Here is a 27,510-nt window from a genome sequence, read left to right as displayed (position 1 = left end):
TGCTGCTGCCTCCTGAGAGAGATGAGTATGCCATCTGTTTTCTCTATCAGCGGGGGTTAGCTTAGCCTGATAGGCATGTAAAAAATGAGCGCTGCATCGTTATTTAAGTTTTACTGTCTGTTTACAGGCTTTAGGATGTTTGATGCTGGGCTGTACAAACAGTTTTTTACTGAAAGTTATCATTTGCTTTTGGATTACAGCACATAAACAATGCTTATGTTCCCTACAAAAGGGGCTGTTAGGAAAAAGAAAAGTTTCTGTGGTTTTTTTTTTCATGTTGGTGCAGTTATTATATATAGGTCTGAATTGAAGCTTGATTTGAATTGAGTTTATGCAAGGGAGAAAAAACAGTGTTTCTGCGCTCCATCCCCTGCTAATTCTCTGGTTTCTGCAGGCAGCTCTGTATGTGGTGTTGTTCAGATTCCCTCTCAGCCCCAGCTTCTCCCGAGCTGCCTGCATCGTACAGGCCTCTGATTTCTCCCCCAAGCCACCAACAAGCTGAGAAAGCCTCAGTTTACTCTGCTCTGGCTGAATTTGGTTGTAGCCCGTGTGGTAGTGAGGGGTGATGATGATGCAGGAGCAAAGGTCGTGTGCTGTGCTCGCTGTGTTTGTGTATTTCATATAGGAGTGTGCATCTCACTGTGTTTGTGGGCTCTATGTGTGTGTGTAAGTGTGTCTGTGTGCATTTGTGATTGTGATTAGGCTGGGTGAGTGCAGGGACACACTGTTTTCCTCCAGTCGCAGTGTGAGACTGCGATGCTGAGTGATGCTTATTCCTCTGATCAGTGCCAAAGCTCAGCAGGGTGGAGGCTGGGTGGAGGTTTGGGGAGGAGGGGGGGTTCAGTACTACAGTAAGAACAAATACTGATCTGGGACATACATCTCTGTCTGCTTGTTTCCTTTATCTGTGTCTGTGACTGTCTTTCTCTGTCTCTTAGTCCCTTGCTGATATTTACTGCACATGACTCCTAAAACTCCTTCCAATAATCCCTACACCCAATTAGATACCAGTAAATATCCCATGATTTTAACTAAGGCTCTCACTTCCTGTTTGTCAGCATGTGCCTGTGAGCCTGAGTTTTGGGCACACAACAGAACTGTAGCAAAAGTCACAGATAGTAGATAGAAAGCTAACAGAGAGGCCAGTCTCAGCTGTAAATGATGATGTGTGTATTTGTAGGTCAGTTAAACGTTTGCAGTTCAGAGTACAGTTTTGCAGAGACATGTTTACATTTGTAGGTCATTTAAGTTAAAAATAATTTAGCTACAATAACAGATCCATAGTAGAGGACGTGTGGCCAAGCTGCCAAAAAGACCAAAACAGGAAAACCTTCTCGTGGTGAAGAGCAGGTGCACAGCCTTCAGCAGTGTGTATGAGATCCTTGAGAGTACACAAACAGCAGAACACCACCCTGACCCTGACAGCTGATGCCAGGTCAACCAGGAAGAACATTTTAGAGGAGACATCAGCCAACCACAGGGGTTTTAAATAAATAAGTTAACAAATATCTTCACTGGAAAAAACCCTGAAATACAAGCAAGTGTTTGTCTTATTTTTGGTTAAAATAAAATAAAAATAGAAAAATAAAAATATAATAATAATAATAAAAAGCTCTCAGTCTTGATTATTTAAAGATTTTAAAATACACAAATATTGTTTTAATCTTGAGTTGCACTTTTTAATGTGCCAACAGGACAGGAAAAATATGCTTGCCAATTTTGTGCAAATAAAAAAAGAATCCTAATATACGGAAGATAAATTAGCAGATTGCAGCTCACATAAAGTCTGGTAAGACATTTTTTTTAAAAAGCCCAAAATAAGTGTAAACATGAACAGTGTCTTAGATTTCTGTTTTTGCAACACATCTGTCTTAAATTTGTTCATATGCATCTTTAATTGTCCTGATTCTTCCTTGTATTTTTTTGGTGTGGTCAGTATTTTATTTTATTCAATATTTTCTTCTCATTGTGGAATTATTATTATTTTTTCTTTATTATTATTTTTTTCTATTTCCATGTTTCCTGTTTTATTTTGTTTTCCTGGCTCCCTTCAAGTCTTGTTAAGTATATTGTCTAAACTTCATCTAAACTATACTTTTTTTTTTCTTTTCTTTTCTTTTCTTTTCTTCTACTTTTCTTCTACTTTTTTTTTCAATTTTTGATATTTTTTGATTAAATTCTGCAGTTTTTCTGTGTTTGGGGCCTCCTCTTTGTTGTTGCCCTGCAACTGCTGTGAGGTCAGGACCTGTTCCAAATAACAGCACTGGTCACAATGGAGCTACTTCCTACCATCGTTGTTGTGTGACTCATTAATAATAATTGTGAAATAATTAACATTTCCCCCTGAGCGGTCTCATAGTATTACCAATTCTACTATGATTAGTGTTATTGAAAAGTGATCTGTGTAATGTTGTTCAGGACGTCTGTTTCAGACAAGTAGCCCTTCGTGCCATTCTTTTCCCGTGAGGTAGCCCTCGGTCTGAGAAAGACTGGTGACCCCTGTCCTAGAGATACTCGGTTGGAATGAGATCTTGGGCATAAGTTGATGTCTTCCTCAGCAGAACCAGCTTTGATTTCCTTCATCCGTTTGAGCTCCAGGAGCTCCTCTGTTGGATCTGACCACACAGTTTCAGAGACCCGGTCACCAATCCTCTTTTTGTACGACATCAGCTTTTGGGACAAAATGTTCACTGGCTGCCAAATATCTCACGGACGAGTACCCTTATATAAGATGATCAATAATTTAAAGCTTCTTCTGTCAGTTGCCTCACTGTTACGGCTGAAACAGGATGCTATGTGATGTTAGGATGTCAGAAGCTAGCTACAGCATTATGCACATATGAGACGTCCCCCACTGGTCTGAAAAGTAAGTTTATATCTATTTGAAGTCATCCTGAGACTTTTTAAAATCACCCTTTTGTTGTTGTTTCTGGGTCTGCCTGCTCACAACATGCTAACCACTATCCCCCCACACAACAGATTACCTTAGATCCCCTTTCAGAATACAAAGGATTATGTGTAATTATGCCACTTCTTACTCACCCGTAATCGCCTAATCCCATTTGAGTCATCGTTGTTTTGTCGCTGAATGCGATAGCTATTTTCAAATGTTTTTACACTGCGAGAAGTTAAGCTGTTTACCAAAGACTCTGACAGTTTCTTTATTTCCGAGTCATTTCTACCAGATAAATGCCTCCCCCTCTGTCAGCAAATAACAGCAGATTATTTTGTCGCCACTTGCTTTTTGTTGTCTCATACAATTGTCATGTCTGGCCTTGGCTCTCCATTACACAATCTTTGTCAAAGCAAAATGGCTCCTGACATATCCATAATAGCTTTTTGTAACACTGATGTCCTCAGAATTAGCTTTGCTGCTTTAAAGCAGCTTCTGTGAAACGGGCAAATTGTAGCAGCTGATCTTTGCACCTAAGTGGCTGTTTGTCTTTGTCTGTGGACTAAATATACGTTGGAGAGACGAGTGAAAACAGGCAAATATTCATCTGCTGCACATTTCTCCTCTGGCTGTGTGAAAACTTCACTGAACTGTCTCCTTAAAACAATATGAGTCTTAATTGGCACACATTTACAAATAAAACTGTATTTTATTCCTCTTTCAGGGTGTTTTTACAGTCATGATGTGGATCCTTTTTTGCTGGCTGCTGACAGCATTTAAGAGCACATAAAACAAAAAAACCAGAAACATCCCAATTATTTTTAAAGACTCAGCTCAGAGATGGAGAGCAGCTCACAAACAAAGGCTCGCACTAACTGTGTTGTTTTTTTCGCATCCATCCAACAACACTGCAAGAAGGAGTGAAGTGCTAGCCATGTGTTCATTAGCACCTGTAATGTCGAAGTGTCTGGAAATTTGGTGTTTTCACTGACTGAGATTTGAGTTCACTTGGCAGCCAGCCAGCAGTAACCAGCTACGCACTTAAACCTCTCAAAGCTCATCTTTGCATCACATTTCAAAAGCAGATCCTAAATGTTTGTTCTCCATCAGACCAAGAAGACATGAGAGGATGAACCAAATGGAGCTGTAGCAATGCTTCCTGGTAACAAATCTGACACTATTGTAGAGCCAGTTTACTTCTCTTTTAAAGGAAGCAACATTTGTGTGGGATGAGCAGCAGAGCTGAGTTTGTGAGATATGCCCAAGAAAATATAACCAAATCTCTGCCAGTGCCAAACAGCTTGGTCACAACCAAGGAATAATCTTGAACACAAAATTTATCATTGTTTTTGCTACATTTACAATGTTTCTGTTAGATTACAATGATTTTAAAAAAAAGAAGTCCTGAGTAGAAAATTAGCCGAATCTCTGACAACGCCAAACGACGTGTTCTGCCATTGACTCCTGTTTGGTGGATTGGATAACTGAAGTCTGAGGAAAAAAATCTACTTGATACAATCTAATAAGGAACTATTTTCTTTCATACTGCAATATGAATTTATTTGAAACATCATTTCTGACTCACCCAAAGTAAACAAAAGTCCCCATTTCCACCAAGAGGTTCAGTTCCGTGCGTCTTGGTATGGCATGCATTTCGTGGTGTTTCCACTAGCGGTGTCCCAGTCCAATATTGATATCGGTCCGATATCAGCAAAAAAATAAGTATCTGTATCATATCGGAATCCATCTAAAATCTCAGATATAAGCAGTTTCTGTTACCCAGTGATTAATAATAAATGGGTCAGTTTTTCCTCATACCTACTGTTGCTGACTACAGTTCTTTGTTTGAATAATATCACGTAATAAAGCCTTTTCTAACATGACAGACCCTACTAACCGTACTACAAAATAAGTAATATAAGTATGTATGTTTAAAATGATATTGAATCGGATTAATATCGGTATCGGCCAATACTCAATGCTGCAGTATCTGTATCGTGTTGGAAGTGAAAATGTAATATCGGGACATCCCTAGTTTCCAGTGACTAACTCTGGGACAAATCCCCAAATAACCGAACTGTACCACCCCACTTTTTGGTACCCTTCTGTTTGGGTCCTGGACTAAACCAATCTGACCCCAGAAGTTGGAGCTACAACACTGTAGTCTGTTGATTAGTCAAAGAATCATCTCTTACCTTGTGACAGCAGCTGTGTTTCTCCTGGCAGCAGACAGTCTTCTCTGAAACAAAGCTTGATCGTGCTTTTTAACAAAGAGCCAGATGGAAATCACAAAGAAGACGAATTGCTGGATGTCTACTGTGTTGTGTTGTTCTTCTTTGTTGGATTTAATAGCCAGTTACACTGTATTGCCCTGCTATGGCGTCATGCCTTTGCGCAACTGACAAGGCTATCGGCATCCGGCTTATGCGCCACCTACCAAGAAGTAGGGATGTCCCCATCTGATACACTGATTGGTAGCTACTTTTGGAGGATCCGATAACATCGGAATTCATCACATGATCAGGACTGATCCAGTTTTCACTTGTCTTCAGCACCATCACGCTTTGTGGCTGCTGTAAATCAAACCACATTGCAAACATGTCCGATGTGTGGGACTACTTTTTTTGGAAAGGAATCGTAGTAAAACAGCGACTTGCAACATTTGTAAAGTGAGTGTTCCTAGAGGAGGTACCAACAGAGCTCATTTTAAAACAACAAATGTGATTCCTCATTTACAATAGAATCACCCAACGGGGTACAGGATTTATCAGGGAAAGGTATCAGTATCGGATTGGTATCGGCAAAACATAAAAAAATTCTGATCGTAAGTCAAAAAATCTGTATGGGGACATCCCTATCAAAGAGGGCATGGTTGGCTGTGGAACACTAACTGGGTCAGGCTTAACCAATCCAACCCGTACCAAACTGCACTGATCCAAACCAGACCACCTGGTGGAGACTGGGCTATATATTTAAAATAACAGATGAGGTTGTATTGCATGAACCAATGACATGCAACTGGATAGAGATAAACTAAGTGTTGGAATACTCAGCCCCTGCGTGTGTGTTTCTGTGTGTTTGTGTGTGTGTGGTGCAGAAATCCTCAGAACCAAAGCGAGCTTTAATTAATGGCGCTTAATGATCAGCAGGCAAAAGCAAACAGCGTCTAAACGAGCCTGCCCCCCGTCAGGGAGGATAATTGCATTTCACCAACAGATTCTTGTGGCAGACACGCTGCCATCGCAGGGAACCACTGATGAGGGTGTTTTTCCACATTTTTCGGAGATGTTTTAAGTTGTTTTTATTCTTCCAAAACTCCCATTTCTCAAGGGATACTGCTGGGAGCCTTTTTTATTTTCCTGATTTCTGTGTTTTGTTTTGGGTGTCAGCTTTGTCAGGATGCAGTATGCTCATGAGACTCGGTGCATATGAAGGTAGTTTAACAGCCTCTCCCCCGTCTTGCACTATTTCTCACATCCCCCTCCCCCTCGACGTCCTCCCCCTCCTTTATTCTCTTTTTGTCTTCTTTCTTGCCTCTTTTTCCATTAATAATTACAGCTGAGTAAAGCTGTCCTGGAAGAACGTAGGAACACTTTGTTTCCGCTGTCCCTCCTGCAAGGTAAATGAGAGTTGGGTGCTCCGGTGCTGCAGTCTGTATGAGATTAATATGCAGCTCCCTTTTTATTTTTAGAGGAACTTTATGGGCTCACTGCCCTGTCATTACTCCTCAAGTAGGAGCAGCTTCTTCAGGGGTGCTTTTCCAAATCTGTCTTCACAGACACTTTCTTTCTCTTCCTGGGCTGAATCCAAACAACTGCTCGGCTGTTTCCTTGCAGAATAACCATCTTTGCTAGTAGACCCTTTAACTGAAGGATTTAAAATGCTTCAGCTGTTCACTGTGACATTTTTTAGTGAGTAATTTGATTTTTTATGGTTTATTTAATGACCTGCAGTTGCTCTTGCTCCTGCTCATCGGTGCAGCAAACACACACACGTGAACAAAAATCACCTTTTCTATCTCTATCATTCCCTCCCATCATCCTCTCAGGTCCTCTTATCACTTTAAGAGCCAATCTGCTCTGTTCCCTCTGTCCTTTTCTTTTTTCTTCTCTTTCTATCCATCTCTCTCTGGGTGCTGGAAGATGGAGGGGAGATTGGTAAGATTAAAGTGAGGCTGCTTTTGACACCACCATAACTTGTGATTGCTTAGAAATAAACCTAAGATGAGATCTGTGGCTGCTGGGTCGCACCAGAATTTGTTGATGGAGTGATTCAAAGTGATCGCACCAAACAGATTTGGAAAGTAAAATTACTTTTTTGAATATAAGCTTTAAAACACAAAGCTTCTGCAATGTCACAAAATTTATTTCCATCCAGTGTTGCATTAATTTTTCACCAAGATCTTCATTGATGATGGTAGAGTCTGACCACAAAGCAAAGCCTTCTCCAGCACATCCCAAAGATTCTCAATGGGGTTAAGGTCTGGACTCTGTGGAGGCCAATCCATGTGTGAAAATGATGTCTTATACTCCCTGAACCACTCTCACAATCTGAGCCCAATGAATCCTGGCTTTGTCATCTTGGAATATGGCCGTGCCATCAGGGAAGAAAAAGTCCATTGATGGACTAACCTGGTCGTTCAGTATATTCAGGTCGTCAGCTGACCTCATTCTTAGAGCACAGACTATTGCTGAACCTAGACCTGACCAACTGCAGCAACCCCAGATCATAGCACTGCCCCCACAGGCTTGGACAGTAGGCACTAGGCATGATGGGTGATCACTTCATCTGCCTCTCTTCTTACCCTGATGTAGGGATGGGTACCAAATAAGGTTCTTTTATTCGCACTGACCAAATTCTGTCAAAAGTACTGGGTACCGATTCAGGAAAAACCAAAAGGTACCATGTTTAGGTACCTAAATGCATCCTTGTGACTGTGAGGGAGTGGAAGAGTAGGTGATTTTCCATGCTGGACATGAACACAGCATTACAAGATAATGTATTGAAGAATAAATATGTTAAATTGGAAAAAAAAACATTTTATTATTTAACAAATTGATATTTTTTATCACATTGACACAAAAAAATACCAAATATTGGCACTATTGAGTACCGATACTGGGCATTGGTACTGTATCGTTTCAAATGTGAAAGGTACCCATCCCCACCCTGATGAGCCCATCACTCGAGAACAGGGTCGTCTGGACTCATCAGGTCACATGACCTTCTTCCATTGCTCCAGTGTCCAATCTTTATGCTCCCTCACAAATACAAGTATTTTTTCTAGTTAGCCTCACTGATTGCTGACAGACAGCAGTCAGACTCTACCATCATCAATGAAAAATCATGGTGAAAAATTAATGCAACACTGGATGGAAATCAACCTTAGAGAGTGTGACCTTTTTCTGTGGCCGGCAGTGTACTCAGAATGGTTAACCCTTTTTTAATTCACACCTTCATTTGGAGAGGATAGGAAAGTGAACAGTGCTGGGAATTGTGAAAGGGGCCCTTTGCTATGGTCACATAATCCAACCTGTCACCAGGGAGGCCTTAATGAGCCGAGAGCACACGTACCAGGCCACCATGTTTACAGGGACTGCTGTCCTTTCCCTGTAGTAATCACTTTGACTGTATTGATATAAGAACGATGCACTGTGCAGGATGCAGCTTTGCCTGTAATTCAGCTTTGTTTGACGTATTGTTTCAGTGTGTGTGCTTGTCTGTATCGGCAGTGTGTGTAATGCTGAGACTTTGCAAATGACCTAAGGACTTAAGGGAAGCTTATTTCTGCACTCACTTGCGTTTCCTCCCTAATTGTTCCTCTTCTGCCCGTAAACCTGCTTTGTGTGCGAGTGAGCGTGTGTTTGCAGGTATGTTAAAGAGACAGAGGAAGACGGTCCTTTTCTCTCTGCTAGCAGTGTCAGCAGGTGAGCTGCCCTATTGGGAGAGGAGAGAGAAATCGCCAAAGCATGCAAATTGCTACTCCAAGGGGAGAATCAATTAGGTGCATGGCGGCTGGAGCAGAAAGACAAGGAAGGGTGGAGGGAGGCAGGGGTCCATGCAGAGAGATGGTGCAGAGCCATGCTGATCACCTCCTCTGAGACACTGTATTACTCCTCCTCTTCTGCTCCCCTTCTGCAATCCAAAGACTTGCTGATGCTATTGGCTAAAGCTTCGTCTGCACACCAGCTTTTACACCACTACAGAGCCTCAACCTCATTCCTTTCGTCATCTAGCCCATTTCTTTTCTAAGTATAGAATGTGCAGGAGTCTCAAGTGTGTGCCCTTCTCACCTTTTTCCTCATTAGTTTCTTGTAAAGATACTTTGATCTGTGCCAGATCCAATAAGAAATAGGACAGATCATCGTCATCATAAAGCATAAACTATGAAAATGTGTTTCTGGTGGTAACTGTTTTTTCTCTTCCCTCTTTAGAAACATAATGTCCTCCATCTCAAGAGAGGCTTGATCCTGATTGGCCGACAGCATTGGACTGAGCCTCCTTCCCTTTCCTCACCACCCCCTGCCTCAGCACAGCCATGACGTCCCTCACCAGGACACGGACCTGCTTCTTCGTCTGCTGCTTCCTGTCTAGTCTGGCATTTCCTGTGACGTCACAAACAGTGGTGCAGGCTCACAGTATCGGCACCCAGGTGATCACAGCCTCCCTTCAGGAGGAGGAGTATGCATCGTTTCGTGCTGAGAACCCTGAGTGGACATTCAACCATCTAGCGGTGGACTATCGCAATGGTAATGTGTATTTAGGGGCCGTTAACCGCATATACAAACTGTCCCCGGGCCTGGAAGTCCAAGTTTCCCATGAGACTGGCCCAGATGAAGACAACCGTAAGTGCTACCCTCCTCGAATTGTGCAGCCCTGCAGTGAGCCTCTAACGCTCACCAACAACGTCAACAAGATGCTTCTGATGGACTATCGGGAGAACCGGCTGCTGGCATGTGGCAGCCTCTACCAGGGAATCTGCAAACTCCTGCGCCTGGATGACCTCTTCAAACTCGGAGAGCCCTTCCACAAGAAGGAGCACTACCTCTCTGGTGTCAATGAGAGCGGCTCTGTGTTTGGTGTCATTGTTTCGTATGGCAATGCCTCTCCGGACATGCTCTTTGTAGCCACAGCGGTAGACGGCAAACCAGAGTACTTTCCTACAATCTCTAGCCGCAAGTTGGCCAGAAACTCAGAGGAGGACGGCATGTTTGCATACGTCTTCCATGATGAGTTTGTGGCCTCCATGATAAAGATCCCCTCAGATACTTTCACTGTCATCCCAGACTTTGACATTTACTACATTTATGGCTTTGCCAGTGGGAACTTTGTCTACTTTTTGACACTGCAGCCTGAAATGGGGGCTGGACCAACCACAGGGTCCTCATCTGCTGGCCGGGAACAGGTCTACACCTCCAAAATAGTCCGCCTTTGCAAGGCAGACACCGCCTTCAACTCCTACGTGGAGGTGCCTATTGGATGCATTAGCGGCAACGTGGAGTATCGATTACTGGAGGCAGCCTACCTCTCCAAAGCTGGGGCTATCCTGGCGCGCTCGCTGGATGTGGCACCGGACGATGATGTTTTGTTCGCTGTGTTCTCAAAAGGCCAAAAGAGGCGGCCTCGGCAGGCCTCGCAGGACTCCGCGCTGTGTGTCTTTTCTCTGCGGAAGATCAATGAGAAAATCAAGGAGAGGCTGCAGTCCTGCTACAGGGGTCTGGGCACATTGGACTTGGCCTGGCTCAAAGTCAAAGATATTCCCTGCAGCAGTGCGGTGAGTACATCTAATGCTTACACACATACACACACACACACACACATTGCATGACTTTGAGCAATGGGTACAAACAAAAGAGCCTGGGAAGGGCTCTTTCTTATTACACATATAATTTGTGAGCACTCGTTTTCTACTGTGACATCTGCTTTAATATAACCCCTTAGAATTGGACCAGCTACATCTCAATTCAGACTCGTTTTTATTCACTTTTCTTTATCATTTCAATCAGTTGTGATCAGTTGACATACATATGTATCAGCAATGAGCAGTCAAGCCCTGCAGGAGGTCTCCATGAACACTGCTCTCCTCTGAGGGCTCACTCTCCGTCCTATTAGAGAGCGATATTAACCATCCACCACCTCTTTTAATCCACTCCTCCTTTAAACAATGCAGCCCAATGTTCAGCCAAATTACCATAATTCATTTCTCCATAACAGCATTACAAATTCAGTGATTCACTTCATTTGATTTCTCACTCTGTGCACAAAGAAAAACAGGGTTAAATTAGGTGTTTCATGTTTAGACCACCTACACAAACAGCAAGGGCTGTGTGAGCATTTGTTTTTTTTGTTGATCTCATGTTACATCATTGAGAAAAGCTGCCAACCTCAAGTAATAGAGCATTACCCTGATCAGAGTGCATTTGTTACTGTGTTCCTCCATGAGGCAGTGTGTTTAAATGAGGAGTACATCAGGAATATCATCTATAACAGAAATCTTCAACAGGAGGTCTGTGACTTTTTTGGCAAAGAATTATTCACAAATTTTTAAATTTTACTTACATTATTGTCTTTGAACACATGTTAGTGGATACAAAGGGGACAAAGATGTTATCTTTCAGTCAGAAACACACATTCAGTAACACAGCAGCTGCTGTAATGCTGCTCTGCCAGTCACGGGGCTACATGTTTCATACCAGCTCTGTCAGGTTCCCCAGGATAGCTTACTATTGAATGCACACTAACAAGGTACAGTTACATGTAGCACAGGGTCCCTGCTCGGTCTTTCCATCAGGGGTTCTTGGTCTGAAAAATGTTGAAGACCCCTGATCTATAACTTTTTCATGAAGCAAACAATCCTGTACTCACAATTGTTTTTTGTTTTGAACCAGACATGTACAAAGTTGACCTGGCCACCAGTTGTGGCTCGCATCAAGCTGAAGCTCTGTACATTCTGCGAAAACTTAAGAACTCTTAAAGCTGGTGTCTTTAAATTAATGTTTTTATCATGATGTCAAAATGTGCTTAATGGACATATAGGGTCGAACAAAAAAAACCCTCATTTATTGGCCCAAGACTAGATTAAAATTAGAAAATGGGTTATAGAAATAGTTCAGAATGCAGGATATGAAATATTTAGGTTGGAAATGTTGTTTTTAGTTCAAAATAGTCTCAAGAACATCAATAAATAAACATTCCTTATAAAATCCTGATTCTGACACATTTTCCCCACATCGCCCCCTAATGGAGAACATTCACCTTGATAAGATGCAGAGTTAGCTGATGTGTACGCAGCATGCAACACCACAGAAAACTGACCACTTATCGGGTATCATGAGTCAATTGAGGGACAGGTGAGCTTTGATTTCTGTAATGGTGGCACAAGTATGTGTGACGCCACCTAGTGACTGAATTTCATTTTCTTAACTGGTGACCTTATTGCTGTGAGGCTGCAGCGCTAACTGTTGACTCACCGTGCAGCCCGTTCATAGTTCATAGATCAGAATGCAAGATATGAAATATTTGGGTCTGAAATGTTTTTAGTTCAAAATAGCCTTAAAAACATCATTGAACAAACTACCTGGATAAAATCCAGACCCTGATCCTGCCATAAAAGTACCCTGACATATTTTCCCCATATCGCCCCCTAATGGAGGACGGTCCTTGATAGGATGCAGAGTTAGCTGATGTTAACGTAGCACACAACACTGTAGAAAACTGAGGGACAGGTGGGGTTTGATTTCGTCTGTAATGTTTGATGCCACCCAGTGACTGATTTTATGAAGTCATTTAGAGAAATAGGTTACAAACATTTGTTTCATTTACAATTAAAAGACTATGTCAGTTATAGCTTCTGGTCGTTGGTTATTTTCTCAAGTTTAAGTTTGTAGATGTATTTATTATCTTGTTTACAACGGGGTCCCAATTCGGGTGGGGGGGGGTGTCTCATCTGCTCCCCTTTGAAAAACTGTTTGAACGCCCCTGGTTTAAACCATAGCACTATTTATCTTTGCCTATTTCATTCATGTTTACTATCTCCATGAACGACACATGAAAATTTATACAGCCACAAATACCTGTGACAAGCGTTTGATTGCTTTGTCATGATCATATTTCAGGACCATAAATTTGATCCCCTCGCGGCTCCTCAGTCCATATTGTTCTGACCTCATCCATGCTCTATCTGCAGACGCCATGCGACGCTGACCCTCTCTCATGTTTAGTCCTGGAATCACTGTGTTTATCTATTACTCAGTCCCTGGCACGGCGCACGTTCTGGGGCACCTTTGTCTGCCGCTCGAGGGCCTGATAAATCATGCCTGGGGGAGAGGAAGTGTGAGGGGTTAGCACTGAGGAATGATGCCATTTCAGCATGCGCCACAGTATCACCACCGCCACCGCATAAATTAGACCCTGCTGAACAAGTGACGGTAGACTCTGCAGGAGATAGATGAGTTCTGACACACATTAGCACACACACACACACACACACACACACACACACACACACACACACACACACACACACACACACGTGACAGCAAACTTCTGTAAAAACAGAGACGGTGGCTTTTAAAGGAGGGAAGAGCACTTTGACGAAGCAGAGTGAGCAATAAATACATTCATATGTGAAAGGTTTATTATGTGGTTTATTTAAATGAAGAGCAGATCATTCTTGGCAGCCTCAGTGCCATAAATACAAAGCTTTTTAAAAGACACAAAAACACACATAAATCAAAGGCCTATTGTCTGAGCATTAGCAAATTAATAGATGTAAATACTGTCATTGTAAAGAGAACATGTTATACTGGAAGAGACAGAGTTGGCTAAACTCCAGTCCACGTGTTCAAGTGATGGATGTTGTATATCTAATATCCTCTGATTGAATTTCTTAGAATCATTGCATGTTTACTGCCGATTAATTCCTCGTCCGCTTCAAATGATGCATGACAGCCAGTGTAGACTCTCCAGCATAATCAGAGCTGTATTTTAAACTTCACATCTTCCCCCCTCCGTGCCTCCTGTTGTGTGTGCAGAGCCAGCACAGAAACACACAGAACGTTTACACCCTCGTGCTCGTACTGCGTGTCGAACATACCAAACAAGATGCCCAGAGAATTCTGGAAGTGCTTTTCTGGTTCCTGCGCTTTTAAGATGATCTAAGTGAGCAATCACACAGCCACATAAATATCAAATAAGGGTCTTACTCAACTCTTACACGTTTCTTGCACAAGCTTGCCCAGTTTTCCTTCGGCAATGTGAAAGACTCAGCGAGGGGTTGGTTTGTTTTGGATGGTAGAGGGCATCCAAGCTGCTAAAGATTAAAATATAAAGAGTTAACATCTTTAGTGTTTGTTTTTTTTCTGCCTAAAACAGTGAGCTTCAACTTGTTACCTTGTAATTTTTTTTCATGAAAAAGTGTCAAGTGTCCACTTTGAGGCCATGTTAAAAAGAAGTTTAAAAAAATCACAACAGTTCTAGCATGTGACTGTGGTTCAGTCTGCTTTGACTACAAAAGGTGTTTTACCACCAGAAGGTTCAGGAACTATGCTAAGTTCCTAGCATAGGTGCCAATTGTTTGTACTGGTGGATGCTTAGCTTTGAAAAAGGGTGTTAAAGCAGTTAATGTTATTCAAAAGCTATGTAAGCACACAGACACTGCCCACTATGGAGCTTTAAGGAGACAGATATAATTAAGAAACAAAGTCTACATTCTTAACTGGCGCCTGTGGTTCCTAAAAAAACGTGCCAAGGAACTACATGGTTTGTCTGTGTTTTCAATACAGGCAGATTTTGTAAATCAAATCAGTGACGTACAGAGGAAAAAAAAAAATAGTTGCAACACACCACCAGACCAGCAGAGGGCAGTAGGGCAATGACCAAAGCCACTTATCAAAAATTACATATAAGGGAAGACAGGCCTGTTCATATGTAGCACCACAGTTAGCCTGTTAGCATGGAGGATATTCAGCCTGAACTAATTTTGATGGGGCATCCGCATGTTCCAGTTTGTTGCACTGCAGATGAATTTGTTGACACTATGATGGAGAAAAGTGCTCATAACGTGGACTTAAGTCAATCAAAGTATTTTAAAATTCCCCAAACAGCTTCGACCTGCAAAAAATGAAACAGTTCTATGATTTAAAGTATGAAGACAACAAAGATCAACCAGCGTTTTGGCTTAAAAATGAACCTGTTGATTGATGACGTTTAGTGGGATGCACCTTTTTTTAAATACTTATCTGATGGGAATATTTTGACAGATATACACATGAATAAGACTAAACTAGGTTGCATTCACAAGGACTTCATCTGTGTTTTAACAGTTGTTGTGCACTTAATTCCAACTGACATGTTCAGCTGAAGGTCTCCAGTTTACAGGGTCACTCTTTAAACTGTTACACTGGGAGCTGAAAGAGACCTATTCACACTATCAGGCTCAACGAGGACAATTGTTCAGGAGTTATTAAACCAATCTAATCTCAGCTGAGTGTGATGTTATTGTGGATGGAAAGTGGAATAAAAACAAAGTGGGTGCAACATGGATAAGAAATGTTAAGCTTCAAGGCGTCACCTCCAAAAGTTCCTGGACATCTGGAAAGTATTTTCCCCTCAGGCAGGGTGAATTTATTACCCTAGAACTAAATATAGACCCTAGTTCAGATGGTTAAAAACCATGCTGTTCTGGGTAGTTCCTGCCATTGAAAAACGTCTTATGATGTCATCCATCCATCCTTTTTGGGGGTGTGTTAAACCTGAAACACAGTGAGAGGCGAGTGTTTTTGAAAGAACAATCAAATCATCCCTGCACTTAAGGTATGAACTTGTTCAAGGACACTTGTTAATTTACAGGGCGCAGGCCGAAGTGAAAGACAGTGTCAGACCTTTGTTTCTTCCTTTTTTAAGAGGCTTTCAGTGGAAGTGGCAGAAATGAAAGAGGGAAAAGTAAAGAGGAGAAAGTACAGAGCGCGTCATGATGGGTGAGAAAACAGTAGAGAGGATAGATGATAACGGGGGGAGTTACGGGGGGGTGGCTTCTTCTTCTTCTCACCCAGAAACAGCCACGCTTGGCTGAGCCACATAATGCATGCTCAACAGTATAAGTCTGCAAAGGGCCTGCATCCATAGATCATTGTGAAGTGGCATGTGACCTATAAAAAAAATCGCTGCCTGCTCCCTCCATGTTCACTGTGTCAGCAGAAAAAAAACAGAACAACAAAACAGCGGCATCGCAATAAATTCCCCCTCTCCACTCTCTTCTCTCACATCTTTGATTCATTGCTCTCTGCCTGTGCTGCTCTTTTCTCCTTTTGCCTGTCCTTCTATTCATGTTAGGATAAAAATAGTTGCCACCATCGCATCTTCTTATTCTCCCTCTCTGCCCTTATATCCTCTTACAAAGCTTCCCATAAGCACGCTGAAGGTACCCCGCTCTGTAAACCCTGAAGAGAAATTCACAAGGTCGCTTGGAAGTCCCTGACAGGCCACAGCCATCCCCTCGTCCCTTCTGCTAATGATCATTAATTACATGTCATTAACTAACATGCCACGGGCTATTCTTCCACATTTGTCATGTGCTATCGACTGCACATTCTGAATTCACTCCAATTAATTAGATTATTCTACTCGGTCGCCGCTGTTTCTTTGAGTCTTTTTCTTGATCTCTCCCGACACGTGCTCAGCCCTCCCCTCGTTTCATCCTCCACTTGAAAGAACTCCTCCAACATGACATTCTCTGTGTTTCCTTTTCTCTGCCTCTTTCCTTCATCTGTTTTCTTCCGTTTGACCAACCTTTGAATTGTGTTGTCTCTCTCTGCGCTGACCATCTCTCCATCACTCTGCCTCTGTCTGATTGCTGAGCTTAATCAGCCTCCGCTGCCGCTGCCGCTGATGCTGATGATGAGTCAGTCTCGGCCACATCCTCAGGAAGAGAAAGGCTAGTGGATTCATTAAGAACATCCAGACTGCTCCCCCTCTCCTCCCCACTTCACCCCACTCCATCCGCATATCCGCTACCCTGGCTCGCTAATTAAATCTCCATACATGATACCACTCGCTAAAGGTCAGAATCCATCACAATATCATTATTCTGTGATTAAACAAACGTCGTGGGCTCTCTTCCACTGTACTCTGCAGGCCGGGATGACATTCATTTGAACACGAGGCTGAACTGGGAACCTTCATGTTTGTCTTTGCCTGTTGTGTTTGTCATTAGACTGGATATTTCTGTCTCCTTCTCTCTGGTGGCAGAACTAGTGTGGACGACTCAGCCGTTAAATCTACCAAGCTTTGGCAAATCCACTCCATCACAACAGGCATCAACAAATGAAACCTTTAATGATGTTAAGCTTTTCATATATCTTGTTAAGGAGGCTGTGGTTGAATAAATTACAACTTCTAAATCTGCTACATCCTAAAAAAATATCTATCATTTCAACATGTGTCTGTTTCATAAATGATAGACTGAAAAATAAATTGACGTTGTAGCAAAAAGCTTCAAAGAGGCCGCTAGCTTCTCTGGAAACAGTTACAGGATGCCCACCTGTCAGTCAAGTCAGCCATTCCCTTGAATGGGCAAACCTTGTCTGTTAAATAACTTCAAAAATATGTTATAAAAAATGTTCACCCCCTGTATGTGCTGGTAGAGAAACGAGGTACTCAGACCCATGCTGTCTTTTGAACCAGGCTGTAAACATGTTTATTAATGCTGTAAAATCTGCTTTTTTGGATCATTGGGTACATGGTTTCCTCTGTTTCTGCAGTCAGCTGTAAGCTGACTCTCAAAGAACTGCAGTTTTAACTTTTTCAGCATTTGCTTCATTTCTTACAGCCAGAGGTTGCTGCTCAAAATGAACCTGTTATCTTTGATTTTTGATTATTTGGAATATATCACAGGTTGTGATATATTTTGCTGTGCTACCACTAGGCATGGGTACCTTTCACATTTGAAACAATACAATACCGATGCCTGGTACCTGGTAATCAGTACCGGTACTCAACGGTACCAATTTTCAGTACTTTTTGTGTTAATGTGGTAAAAAATATCAATTTGTTTAAAAATAATTTAAATATATTTTTTCAGTTTAACATGTTTATGCTTCAGTACATAACTTGCAATATTGTGTTCATGTCCAGCATGAAAAGTCAGTGGTACCGGTTAGTACCTATTAAAGTACCTAATGCAGTACCCACCCCTAGCTACCACCTTCCCATGAAACATAAGCTTACCTGAGTTGCAGGTTGCTATTAGAGTTCTCAGTGAATGAGGGTCAGCCCTATGCTCCCATAGCCCAGAAACAAGCAGCAACCTCTGGTCTAAGAATATGAGACAATGCTGAAGTGCTAAAATCTCGAGTTTCTGCTTGAGGCTGGCTCCGGAAGTACCAGAAGTAACACACACACCAAGCCAAAAAAGCCATTTTCAAAGCAGAAATTAACCTATTTACAGCCTGGTTCAAAAACATCTCCTGTCTGAGTCGCTAATTTCACTACCGGCACCCACTGTACGGGGGATGATTTTTTTCTAACTCGGCCGTTCGGAAGATATTAAGATCGCGAGCTCCCCCAATAAGAGGCACAGCTGAGGGTCACGTGACCGACAGGCGGCTGGCTGTAGGCAAAGCCCCTGCCACTACCAATATGGCCGCTATAGCCGATGTGCTTCATTTTCAGACGGGTGACGTTGGTGAGACTACGTCCATGTTTTATATAGTCTATACCCAAAAATCATCACAATCACAATCATTCCAAGAAAAAATAAAAGGGCTGATCAAAAAAGGTTTCGCTGAAGTAGAGTTTATAAAAGACCACAAACAAAACCACATTTTATAACAAAATCATAGAAATGTGGGAACATATAGCTGTGGTGACATAGCACCCAGTGAAACAGTCTCCCTCTGCACATTGGAGAGGCCCCCCCTCACTGTCCACTTTTAAATCACGTCTTAAAACTCATTTTATTCTTTGGCTTTGTAACCTTGGCAAAACTCTTTGCTTGATCTTATTCCCTTTTATTTTCTTTTAGTTGGTTTTAGTATGTTTTCTTTTATGTGTCTGTTTTTATTATCTGTTCTTTTCTTTTTATTTTCATCTACCTGTACAGCTCTTTGTTTACGGCTGTGGATGTTTTTAAAAGTGCTTTATAAATAAAGGTGGTGTGGTATGTTATGGTGATGAAATACCTAAACTGCCTAGCTTCTGCAGTTAGCTTGCTCTATGCTACGTTAGCTCTGCCTAACACAAAGCATGAACCCTATGACAAGCCGATCAGCCCCACAGATGGACCCTGAGTCACTGATATGTTAGCTAGCTCACTTGAGTCAATATTGTGCATCCCTTATTATCCAACACAACACCAAATCAAACCTTTCTCTGCCTGTTTTTCTTTGTACAGTTTAACACCACATGTCAAAAACTATTTTTCCAGGAAACAGTCTTTGCTCATCCTCTTGAAAGTCAAAGCTTTCTGCTGAGGGACAGGCTATTAATCAGCTGATTCTTTTATTAGCCGGTCGATTGGTGCACCTTTATTAACAGTTCAACTTAAAACAAGTAGTTATGCTTGGTTATGTTTCCCAAAAGACAGATTCTCTGCTTTTCTACAGACGAGCAAACAAAAATAGCAGAGGTTAGAAGTTCTCCAAAAATATTTTTCTGTATCCTAGCTTTCAGCGTGAACTCTTCCCCCTCCTCATCTTGGGATCTCTTGAACTTCCATCCTGACTCTGTCACTCACCTCCTCCTGCTGTACTGTGGTGATGTCTCATTTTGTTTCCAAAACCATCATGTTAGTGTTCTTTTCTGCTTTAATTGTTCTCTCTAACCAATATTTATCGTTTGTTGTAGCTGCTCAGCTAGCTTTTGGCAGGTGCTAGCATCCGCAAACAGGAATTAACAAAACATGACAATTAAAAATGTGTTCCTCACATTGAAACCTGCCAAAAAAACATGCAAATGATCAAACTTTCTTTTCCTGGGGAGTGTAAGTCAGGCCTTTTCCAGTGTTGTTCAGCATGGATGTCCTCTAACTCACACCATCAATCCACATTTTGCATTCCAGTGATGCTCTAAAGTGTCAGGACTGATGGCACATCTTCCCTGAGATGACATCACTGTCAACCATTGAAACACCCCATGTGTGTATGTGTGTGTATGTGTGTGTGAACCCACACACACACACTCTCTTCAGTTCTAATCATTGCGGCTGGTTTTGGGAACAGTCCCCGGGGTGCTCTGCACAGAAGAAGTGAAATCTACTCAGTGACAGCTCTTGTGCTCTGCGTCGACACTCTTGCATTAAAAGTGAATTTTGAGTATGATTCAGACAGAGTGCTGCAAGAAAGCTCTTTGGTTTGGGACGCCCTGGGGTTGCCTCATAAAACAACAGCAAAAACCAGCCATCAGAAAGACGATCAGAGTACCAAGACGATAAATAGCATTTTTGATGTTAAGAGGAAGAATTAAAGTTTTACCTCAGCCTGGTTTTCAGGAATGATATCTTGTTTACCAAGAAAAACTCTTACCAGTCGGTGTCGATATCTTTTATTTTGAGGTATTATTTCCATGCAAGGCAACACTGACCTGTCCAACACATGCAAATCTCATCCTAGCAGAGTTCCACTGCTTCATGTGACCAAGGTAACACAATCGTTTATTAAAAACCAGAAATAAACGACCGTGTTTGAAGGAGCATTTGACCAGCACGGCTTTGATGCCGATGCTTCTCTTTCCTCTTGGCTCTCTGCATCGCCCTCGCTCTGTTTCCGCCTCAAACAGGCAGCTAAAAGCAGAAGAACCCTCAGATGGCTCAATCGCTTATAAGGTTGGACAGTTTCCAAAGCAGACAGTTTTCTGTGAAGAGGGATAGAGCGAAACAATTTATGCAGACAGGACACGAGCAGGAGAGCCGATTGTGCATTTCGCTTCTCCCAGTGTGTGTGTTTACTTCATAGTGTGCGTGTCATGGTGTGCTCTGTCACGCGTTGCTGGTGCAATGGAGGGCACCATGGATCAGTAGTCAGACAGACTACGCTTTGGCAGAGTGGCTCGTGGTCCGCTGGATACACACACACACATATGCACACACACTCTTACTCACAGGCTCACAAATAAATGCAGAGTCCAGCTTAATTTGTATTTAACCCTTCATTTCTGAATAAAAAGGTGACCAGATCTGATTCTTTCACCAAAATAAGCCAAAAAAAAGAAACTCATGCTGCAAAAAGCATAATTACACCTAAATGATATAAGCTCACCAGTTTCTGATGCTTTCCCATCATGCACCAAACATCCCCCTGCACGTTGATGTAGCTGCAGAATAAACAGTTTTCTCTGATGCTTCGCTTCAAAGTGACTCATTGTTTCTGCAGGAGTCATACAGCCAATGTTTCCGTCGAGCTAAATTGAATGTTGACATTATATCTAAGAGCGAACACTGCAAACCCACTTTAGTCATTACATAATTCTCCAGCACAGCCAATCATTCTGACAGGTCAGTCATTTCACACAGTAGGCTTGAGGAAACACACCGTGTCTGAGTGGCTGATTGTACGAAAGGGCAACCACGATGAGATACCTTTTATTTTTACTTCGCTGCTCTTTCCTCGTCAGGGCGTTTTTCTGGATGATCCTCCTCCAAAACAAGCTCATCATCATCATCATCAGAAATGAGAAATGCTACATGGAGACTTAAAGCAGAGAAACAAAGTGCAGAATCAGCTTACTTTAACAGTTTGAAGGAAAAGTCATTAAAAGTGCCACATGGAGTATAATAACTTCATTAAAAAGGAATCGCCAGAAGTGCAGGAAAATGGACTCTTCGGAGCCGCTAACGTTAAGCGGCGACATGAAGCCTAATGTCTCCGTGGTTTAATGTGTGTCATTAACTTGGTGAACCCGCAGCCAATGGAACAGGCCCTGAGTACGACGCAAGCCAGATTAGGCCATACATCAGAGAGCGTATGAGAGGGGATCTCTTTCAGTCCTCGCTAATCGCATTGAGCAATTCTCTCCCAGTCTTTCGCGTGCGCCTACTAGCCCCCCCCCACTCCCCGTCTCTCCTCTCTGTATCTGCTGATCCCTCCACACAGTCCAGAAGAGAGCTCTCTTTGTGCCGCTGCTGGCAGCCAAACACAAGCACAGAGATGGATATGGCTGAGAGTGACCTGATTCTGCCTCAGCGCCTGGCCTCTGTCCAGATACAGACTCTGCTCTCCTGTCCCTCTGTCTTGAGAGGAGACCCCCACCCTGGGTTCCTCCTCTGCTGTTTTACTGCAGGACACTGGCAGGGATACCTACCAGACCCTGCATGATACTTGAGGTCATGGTTAAGTAACCAAAGGTGTTTGTCACACTGTAAAAAGGTTGCTATGAAGTAATGTACTGTATCATTACTGTATCATTTACGCTGGCCAATGCAGCTTGTTTCAACATAAGAACAGGATGTAAAGGGCTGCCTCAAAATTCTAAGTTTGGTCAAAAAATACATTTTGTTGTGGTAACACCAACATAAGTTATCTTGATTAAAATAGATGTCTTGTGTCAACCCTTGTGTTATTTTGGCTGATTTAGACTTTTTAGTTAACTTAAATTCTTTGGCTAGTTGTTTAAAACAACTAAACTTTTCTGTCATGTTAGCCTTTCATTTTTGTTTTTTCAAATTATATTTGTTAGGGTGAGCTGAAAAGTTTGAAGTCTGACCAGGAAGGAGTTCTGCCCTAGTGATGAAATTTGGCATGCATTAGAATCACCATTGTCTGACACTTACGGCATGGGTTATTCCTCAACACTGTCAATGTTTTCTTTGGTTGTTGCTGTTGCATGACGTTTGAACCTTGGGCCATCTTCAAGAATTCTTGAATTTAGCTGCCCATTTTTCACAGTTGAAAAAGCTGATGGAGCTAACATGTCAGAGTGAATGTCCTTAAGGTTTAACCCCTTTATCTGCAGATATCTGATGATGATCTGATGCCAAATTTTATCCATATTCACAAAATGTCTCTGGTTCTACTTTTCAAAGTCCTCAAACACTACGTCAGGGTCATTTAATCTGAGGATAAACCATGCCGTAAATGTCAGAAGATGTTCAATTTAATGCATGCCAAGTCTCATCACTGTGGCAGAACTCCATCCTAGTCAGGCTATGAGAAGTGGATTGGAGTTCAAAAGTCAGCTTGGTGCCATGAAGCACAGACACCTGATCCATACCAATGCAGGTAGACAATAGATCTTTCATAGGGCAGAATGATTTCGGAAAATAATCTAATTGCGATTGGGGGGGAGGGTTATTATTTTCTGCATTAATTGCTAAACACAAGCAATAAATCACCAACAGGAAAAGGATACTGTCAACATATAAATAATTCTTTATATTGAGAAAAAAAAACTGTAAGAATAAAGTGAACAGGGGTATGGCTCTGCCAGCCACAATCAATCCCATGTATGGACCTCTGTAGCACAGAAGAACCAGCACATTGACTTTTGCTGGTTTTAAGGAAAGGAGAACCAGTACCATTTACTATATTTCCTCCTGTGTCTGTGTTCGTGAAACTTTTTTTTCTTTTTGAAATATAAACCTTTGCGATTTGAAAATTTCATTCCATTACACTGCGATGTCAGTTACAATTCAATTAATCGTTCAGCCCTAGTATCTTCTCAGTATGGTATCTTCTGCAAAACTGTTTATTATGTAGTTGGGTCCTTATCCAGAGCCTACCCTCCTTACTTATGGAGACAAAAAGTTGTAATTCTCAAAGGCATTCTGGGTATTGACCTGAAGGCTGTAGCTTCATAAAACAGTTAGAAGCTCTCATATCCACTGTGCTCCCTCTTCATTCAGAGTGACATAACTTCTGGGTCACAAATAACAAAAGAGTTCTGGATAATAACTTAAAATCTGTAACTTTACTAAATAGCTTTGAGGGGCTAAGGTGTGCGGAAAATTAGGATCATAGGCAAGTGTTCATGAAAAGAAGTTAATTTAAAAAAAACACTTAACGACCAAAAACAACTCTGATTCAAGAGCAAAAAATGCAAGTATTTCGAAGTCACTCATTACCATAATGCACTTTGACAACAGTCACAGAAATGTGATGATGTAGGCATTTTTTTTACGCCACGCCAATTTGAATTCCTGAATTGCCATTTAGAAATGCATTACTGAGTTATTTGGACATAGGTTTTCAAGTTGAAATATATTTTGTTGTTGAGGATAATTAAGAGTTATGACAACAACTTGAGTAATCTTTTGTCATATTGACATAGAATAATGTGCCAGAATAACAAATATGCAAACTCACATTTTACAGTGCACTGATTTTTTCCCACAACCCTTTGCTGTTAACAGTAATATACAGTTACAGTCAGTAAATGAGTTACAGTGCCCCTTTTTCAATCAAGGAGTTGTTTTGTTTTTGCAGTGATACTCATATTTAGAGCTAACTGTGTCTGTGCACGTAATCTTCTGTTTGCATTAAGGATGTAGGAGTTGCTTTTTCTCTGTAATGTGTTCACAGGCATTCAGGGCAAATGTCAACTTTTTAAAACACATCAAAAGCACAAGTAAACACCCATTATCCTTCTTAATGGACACCACTCTTTTGAAGCGACTGCCTTTAATCTGTCAGCTAGAGGTCAATGTCTACAACATTAATGTGTTTGAAAGGAAGCTACTTAAATCTGTACATCATGAACGGGGTCCTTGGGAAGTAAATGATGGAAAACAAAAAGAAAAAGATTGAACTCAAGGTCTATGTGTTTGCCAATGCTTGGACATCTTCTAAAGCCCTTGGCATGAAAAGGTGACACAATAAGAGGCATGAAAAGGCGGTGTGTAACCTTGTGAGTCTGAAAATGCATTAATGAGATGGCTTGACAGAAAGAAAAGAGGGCATGAAAACATGATCCCAGCAGCGACAGCCGGCGTCTTATTGGCAGACAATGGCAAAGGCTACACTCATATCATTCTGTATTCTGACTGACGGCGTCTTTGGCATCGCCACTACAAATGTCATGTTCCGCCGGTGGCGTAATGAAAACGTGTCTGCCTCTTGAAAGGGCCGACAGAGAAAGTATATTTCATTAGATTTCAGAATGCGGGACGGAGATTGTGACTGTGATTGGCAAGCGGCAGAAATAATACAGCATGTGTCAGTGACGAGTGATGAAAACACACATCTTCGCACATGCAATAACATCCTCCTCTTGCACATCATGCATCATCTTTTATTTTGAATGTGTTGACAGGGACGGATAGATAATTTGATCTGACTTTTAATGATGAAAACCACTTTAACTTTTTTGGAAGAGTGATCAATCGTTGGAAAAATAGCTGCACGCTTCTTATCTATCAAGGCAACGATCAATCATGGAGGATCTCAACACAGGAGAGTGCTCACAGACCCCGTTAACCTTTGAACCCAGGGATGACAAATGCCTTTCACAACATGGAGATAGAACATGTTTTACTTTTGATTGTGCAGAAAACATCTTGCAATAGATAGGCACAGAGTTTGTGTTGGTTTGTTAGTAAGGCAGAGGAGTCATGAATTGTAGTCTGGGACAGGAAGGTGGAGTGTAACTGCAAAACAGAGTGATATTTCAATGTGTTTTTACACAGTGACCCTGCTTCTCATAAGAGCACCATTAATCTAGCAGCAAGCCACTACAAGACTTATGGGACACCGAGTGTATTCCTGACAACAGCTCATTCTGAAAAGGTCGAGGGAGGGGGAGCAAGATGGGAAAAATCATCCACTTCAGTGCCTTTTTGCTTTTTATCAATATTTATCTTTGTTTACGCTCTTTGACACCCCCTTCTCTCCTACTTCCTCCATTCATCTTTAGTTTTTGTTCCTTCCTGTCCTCATCTTAACCAACTAACCACATGACACCATCCTGACCCAAATCTAAGTCATCTCTATCGATCACTCACACCACTTCACGTAACCCCCCCCCCCAGTGTCTTAGCCTGAAGCTGAATGTGGCCCACGCCGGCCATGTTCCATTTGTCTAATGAAAGCAGACCTCATATTTCCTCTGTGGCGCGGTCCGAGGCTTCTGGTGTTGATGATGATGGCCTTTAGTGAAAGGTTGTGAGGAGACACTTGGTGCTTGAGAGATTGATCGAAAGCCCAGGGGGTGCACTTTGAGGGGGGGATAAGACAGAGGCTAACAGACCCTCTTTGACCCCCCTGAACATCTGAGCGCTGCCAGCTCAAAACAAGCAGTGAGCATGGTTTTGAAACGGTTTGCTGGTCTTAAGGATACAGATCTTAACAGAGCATGCTCCAGTTAAAGACTCGAAGTTCTATATTATGATTTTCTCTAAGAACTGGATAACCTGTCATAAGCTTTAAACTAGACTTTTGAATCTTAAAAAATCTTCTGGTTGGTTGCTCAATTTTTCATTAGCTAAGAATTTTGCTGTATCATCACTATTACTCCAGATTTTACCTGAAAACATTTTCGTTAAAGATAGGATGATATGATTTTTTTTCGGGCCGATACCAATACTGGTTATTTGTAGTCAAGGCCGATAACTGATATTTAAGGCCGATATTAATTTGCTGTCAGAGTGCAAATACTGGTGTCAAAATTTTGAACAATACAAACTCCAACACTTAACTTCATTTAAATGCCTTTAAGCATGAGTTGATTAAACAGCTCCCAGGCTCACCAACATGTTTTATAAAGTTAAATGAAAAGTTAAAAAAATGAAAAGCTAATGTTTTCTACTGGAAATAAAGTTTTCCAAAATTTCAATGCTACTGCAATAACTGTAATACGTGCACTGCTGATTGGCTGTTTCCCAAGCCATGGCTCTGCTTGTAACCAATCAGATGGTACTGTGGGTGGGACAGTGCTGGGGACTGAGTAGTGACTGAAGACAGTGAAGCGGCTGCATCAACGCAGTTTTATATTTGTTTCTTATCAGCTGTGGGATTTAAAAAGAGCTGATGCCAATATGCTTCAAAAAGCCAAATATTGGCCTGGCTGATAATACCTAGTTTTTTTGTTTGTGTATCTTAAAGCTAAGTTAAGTCAACCATCAAACCAACCCACTGCGTAGCTATTAATCAAGAGAAATACCTGCTGCAGTCCCAAACCCACCTTTTATTATATGAACACCCATAGACAGAGAATAATGACCAATTCCAACACCATTATTCTCTTATCACAACTCATAAGTCTTTCTGCCCTCTCTGACTGGTGTGAATAAACCACTAAAGTTCAGGCACACACTCTGAAATATCACAACATAACCACAAAGAGAGCACGACAAATCAACCTCCATCAGAAGTTATGATGATGCAGCACTTCCTTATTTTTCCCTTTGTTTGCTTTTTGAATTTACTCGGTTCACTTTGAATCATTGCGCTCTGAATATCTTGCAGCTCTGGCATTTCTGCAGGGCCCGTTGCATTGGGTGGACGGTGGGGAATTGTGCCTGACAGAGCAGCCTCTGGCGCTATCACAGAGCTCGAGCCTGACTGCAGTCTTCTTCTATCTCCATCTTAACGTGTTGTTGTGTTGTTCTTGTGTTGTTCTTGTGTTTGTGGCTAAAACACACAAACATACAACAGTCGCACTTAGGTTCTTGCATAGAGAAGATGGGCCCCCTT

General features: G+C 41.8%; 1 protein-coding gene across 3 annotated transcripts in view; it reads left to right on the top strand.

Annotated features, from left to right (window-relative positions):
- plxna4 (plexin A4) overlaps positions 1-27,510 on the top strand; it is a 328,944-nt gene that overhangs the window by 30,300 nt on the left and 271,134 nt on the right. For all 3 annotated transcript variants that reach the window (XM_074697775.1, XM_074697774.1, XM_074697776.1), the window contains exon 2: positions 9,328-10,667. In XM_074697775.1, the coding sequence (XP_074553876.1) occupies positions 9,432-10,667 (1,236 nt within the window). In that variant the 5' untranslated portion in view covers positions 9,328-9,431. The remainder of the gene's footprint in view (positions 1-9,327; positions 10,668-27,510) is intronic.

The sequence above is a fragment of the Halichoeres trimaculatus genome, unplaced genomic scaffold (genome assembly GCF_033239565.1).
Source record: "Halichoeres trimaculatus isolate MK-OKI-2021-1 unplaced genomic scaffold, fHalTri1.1 fHalTri1_scaffold_21, whole genome shotgun sequence".
NCBI lineage: Eukaryota > Metazoa > Chordata > Actinopteri > Labriformes > Labridae > Halichoeres > Halichoeres trimaculatus.
The sequence above is the reverse complement of the archived record's forward strand: the minus strand, read 5'-3'. Positions and strand labels throughout refer to the sequence as shown.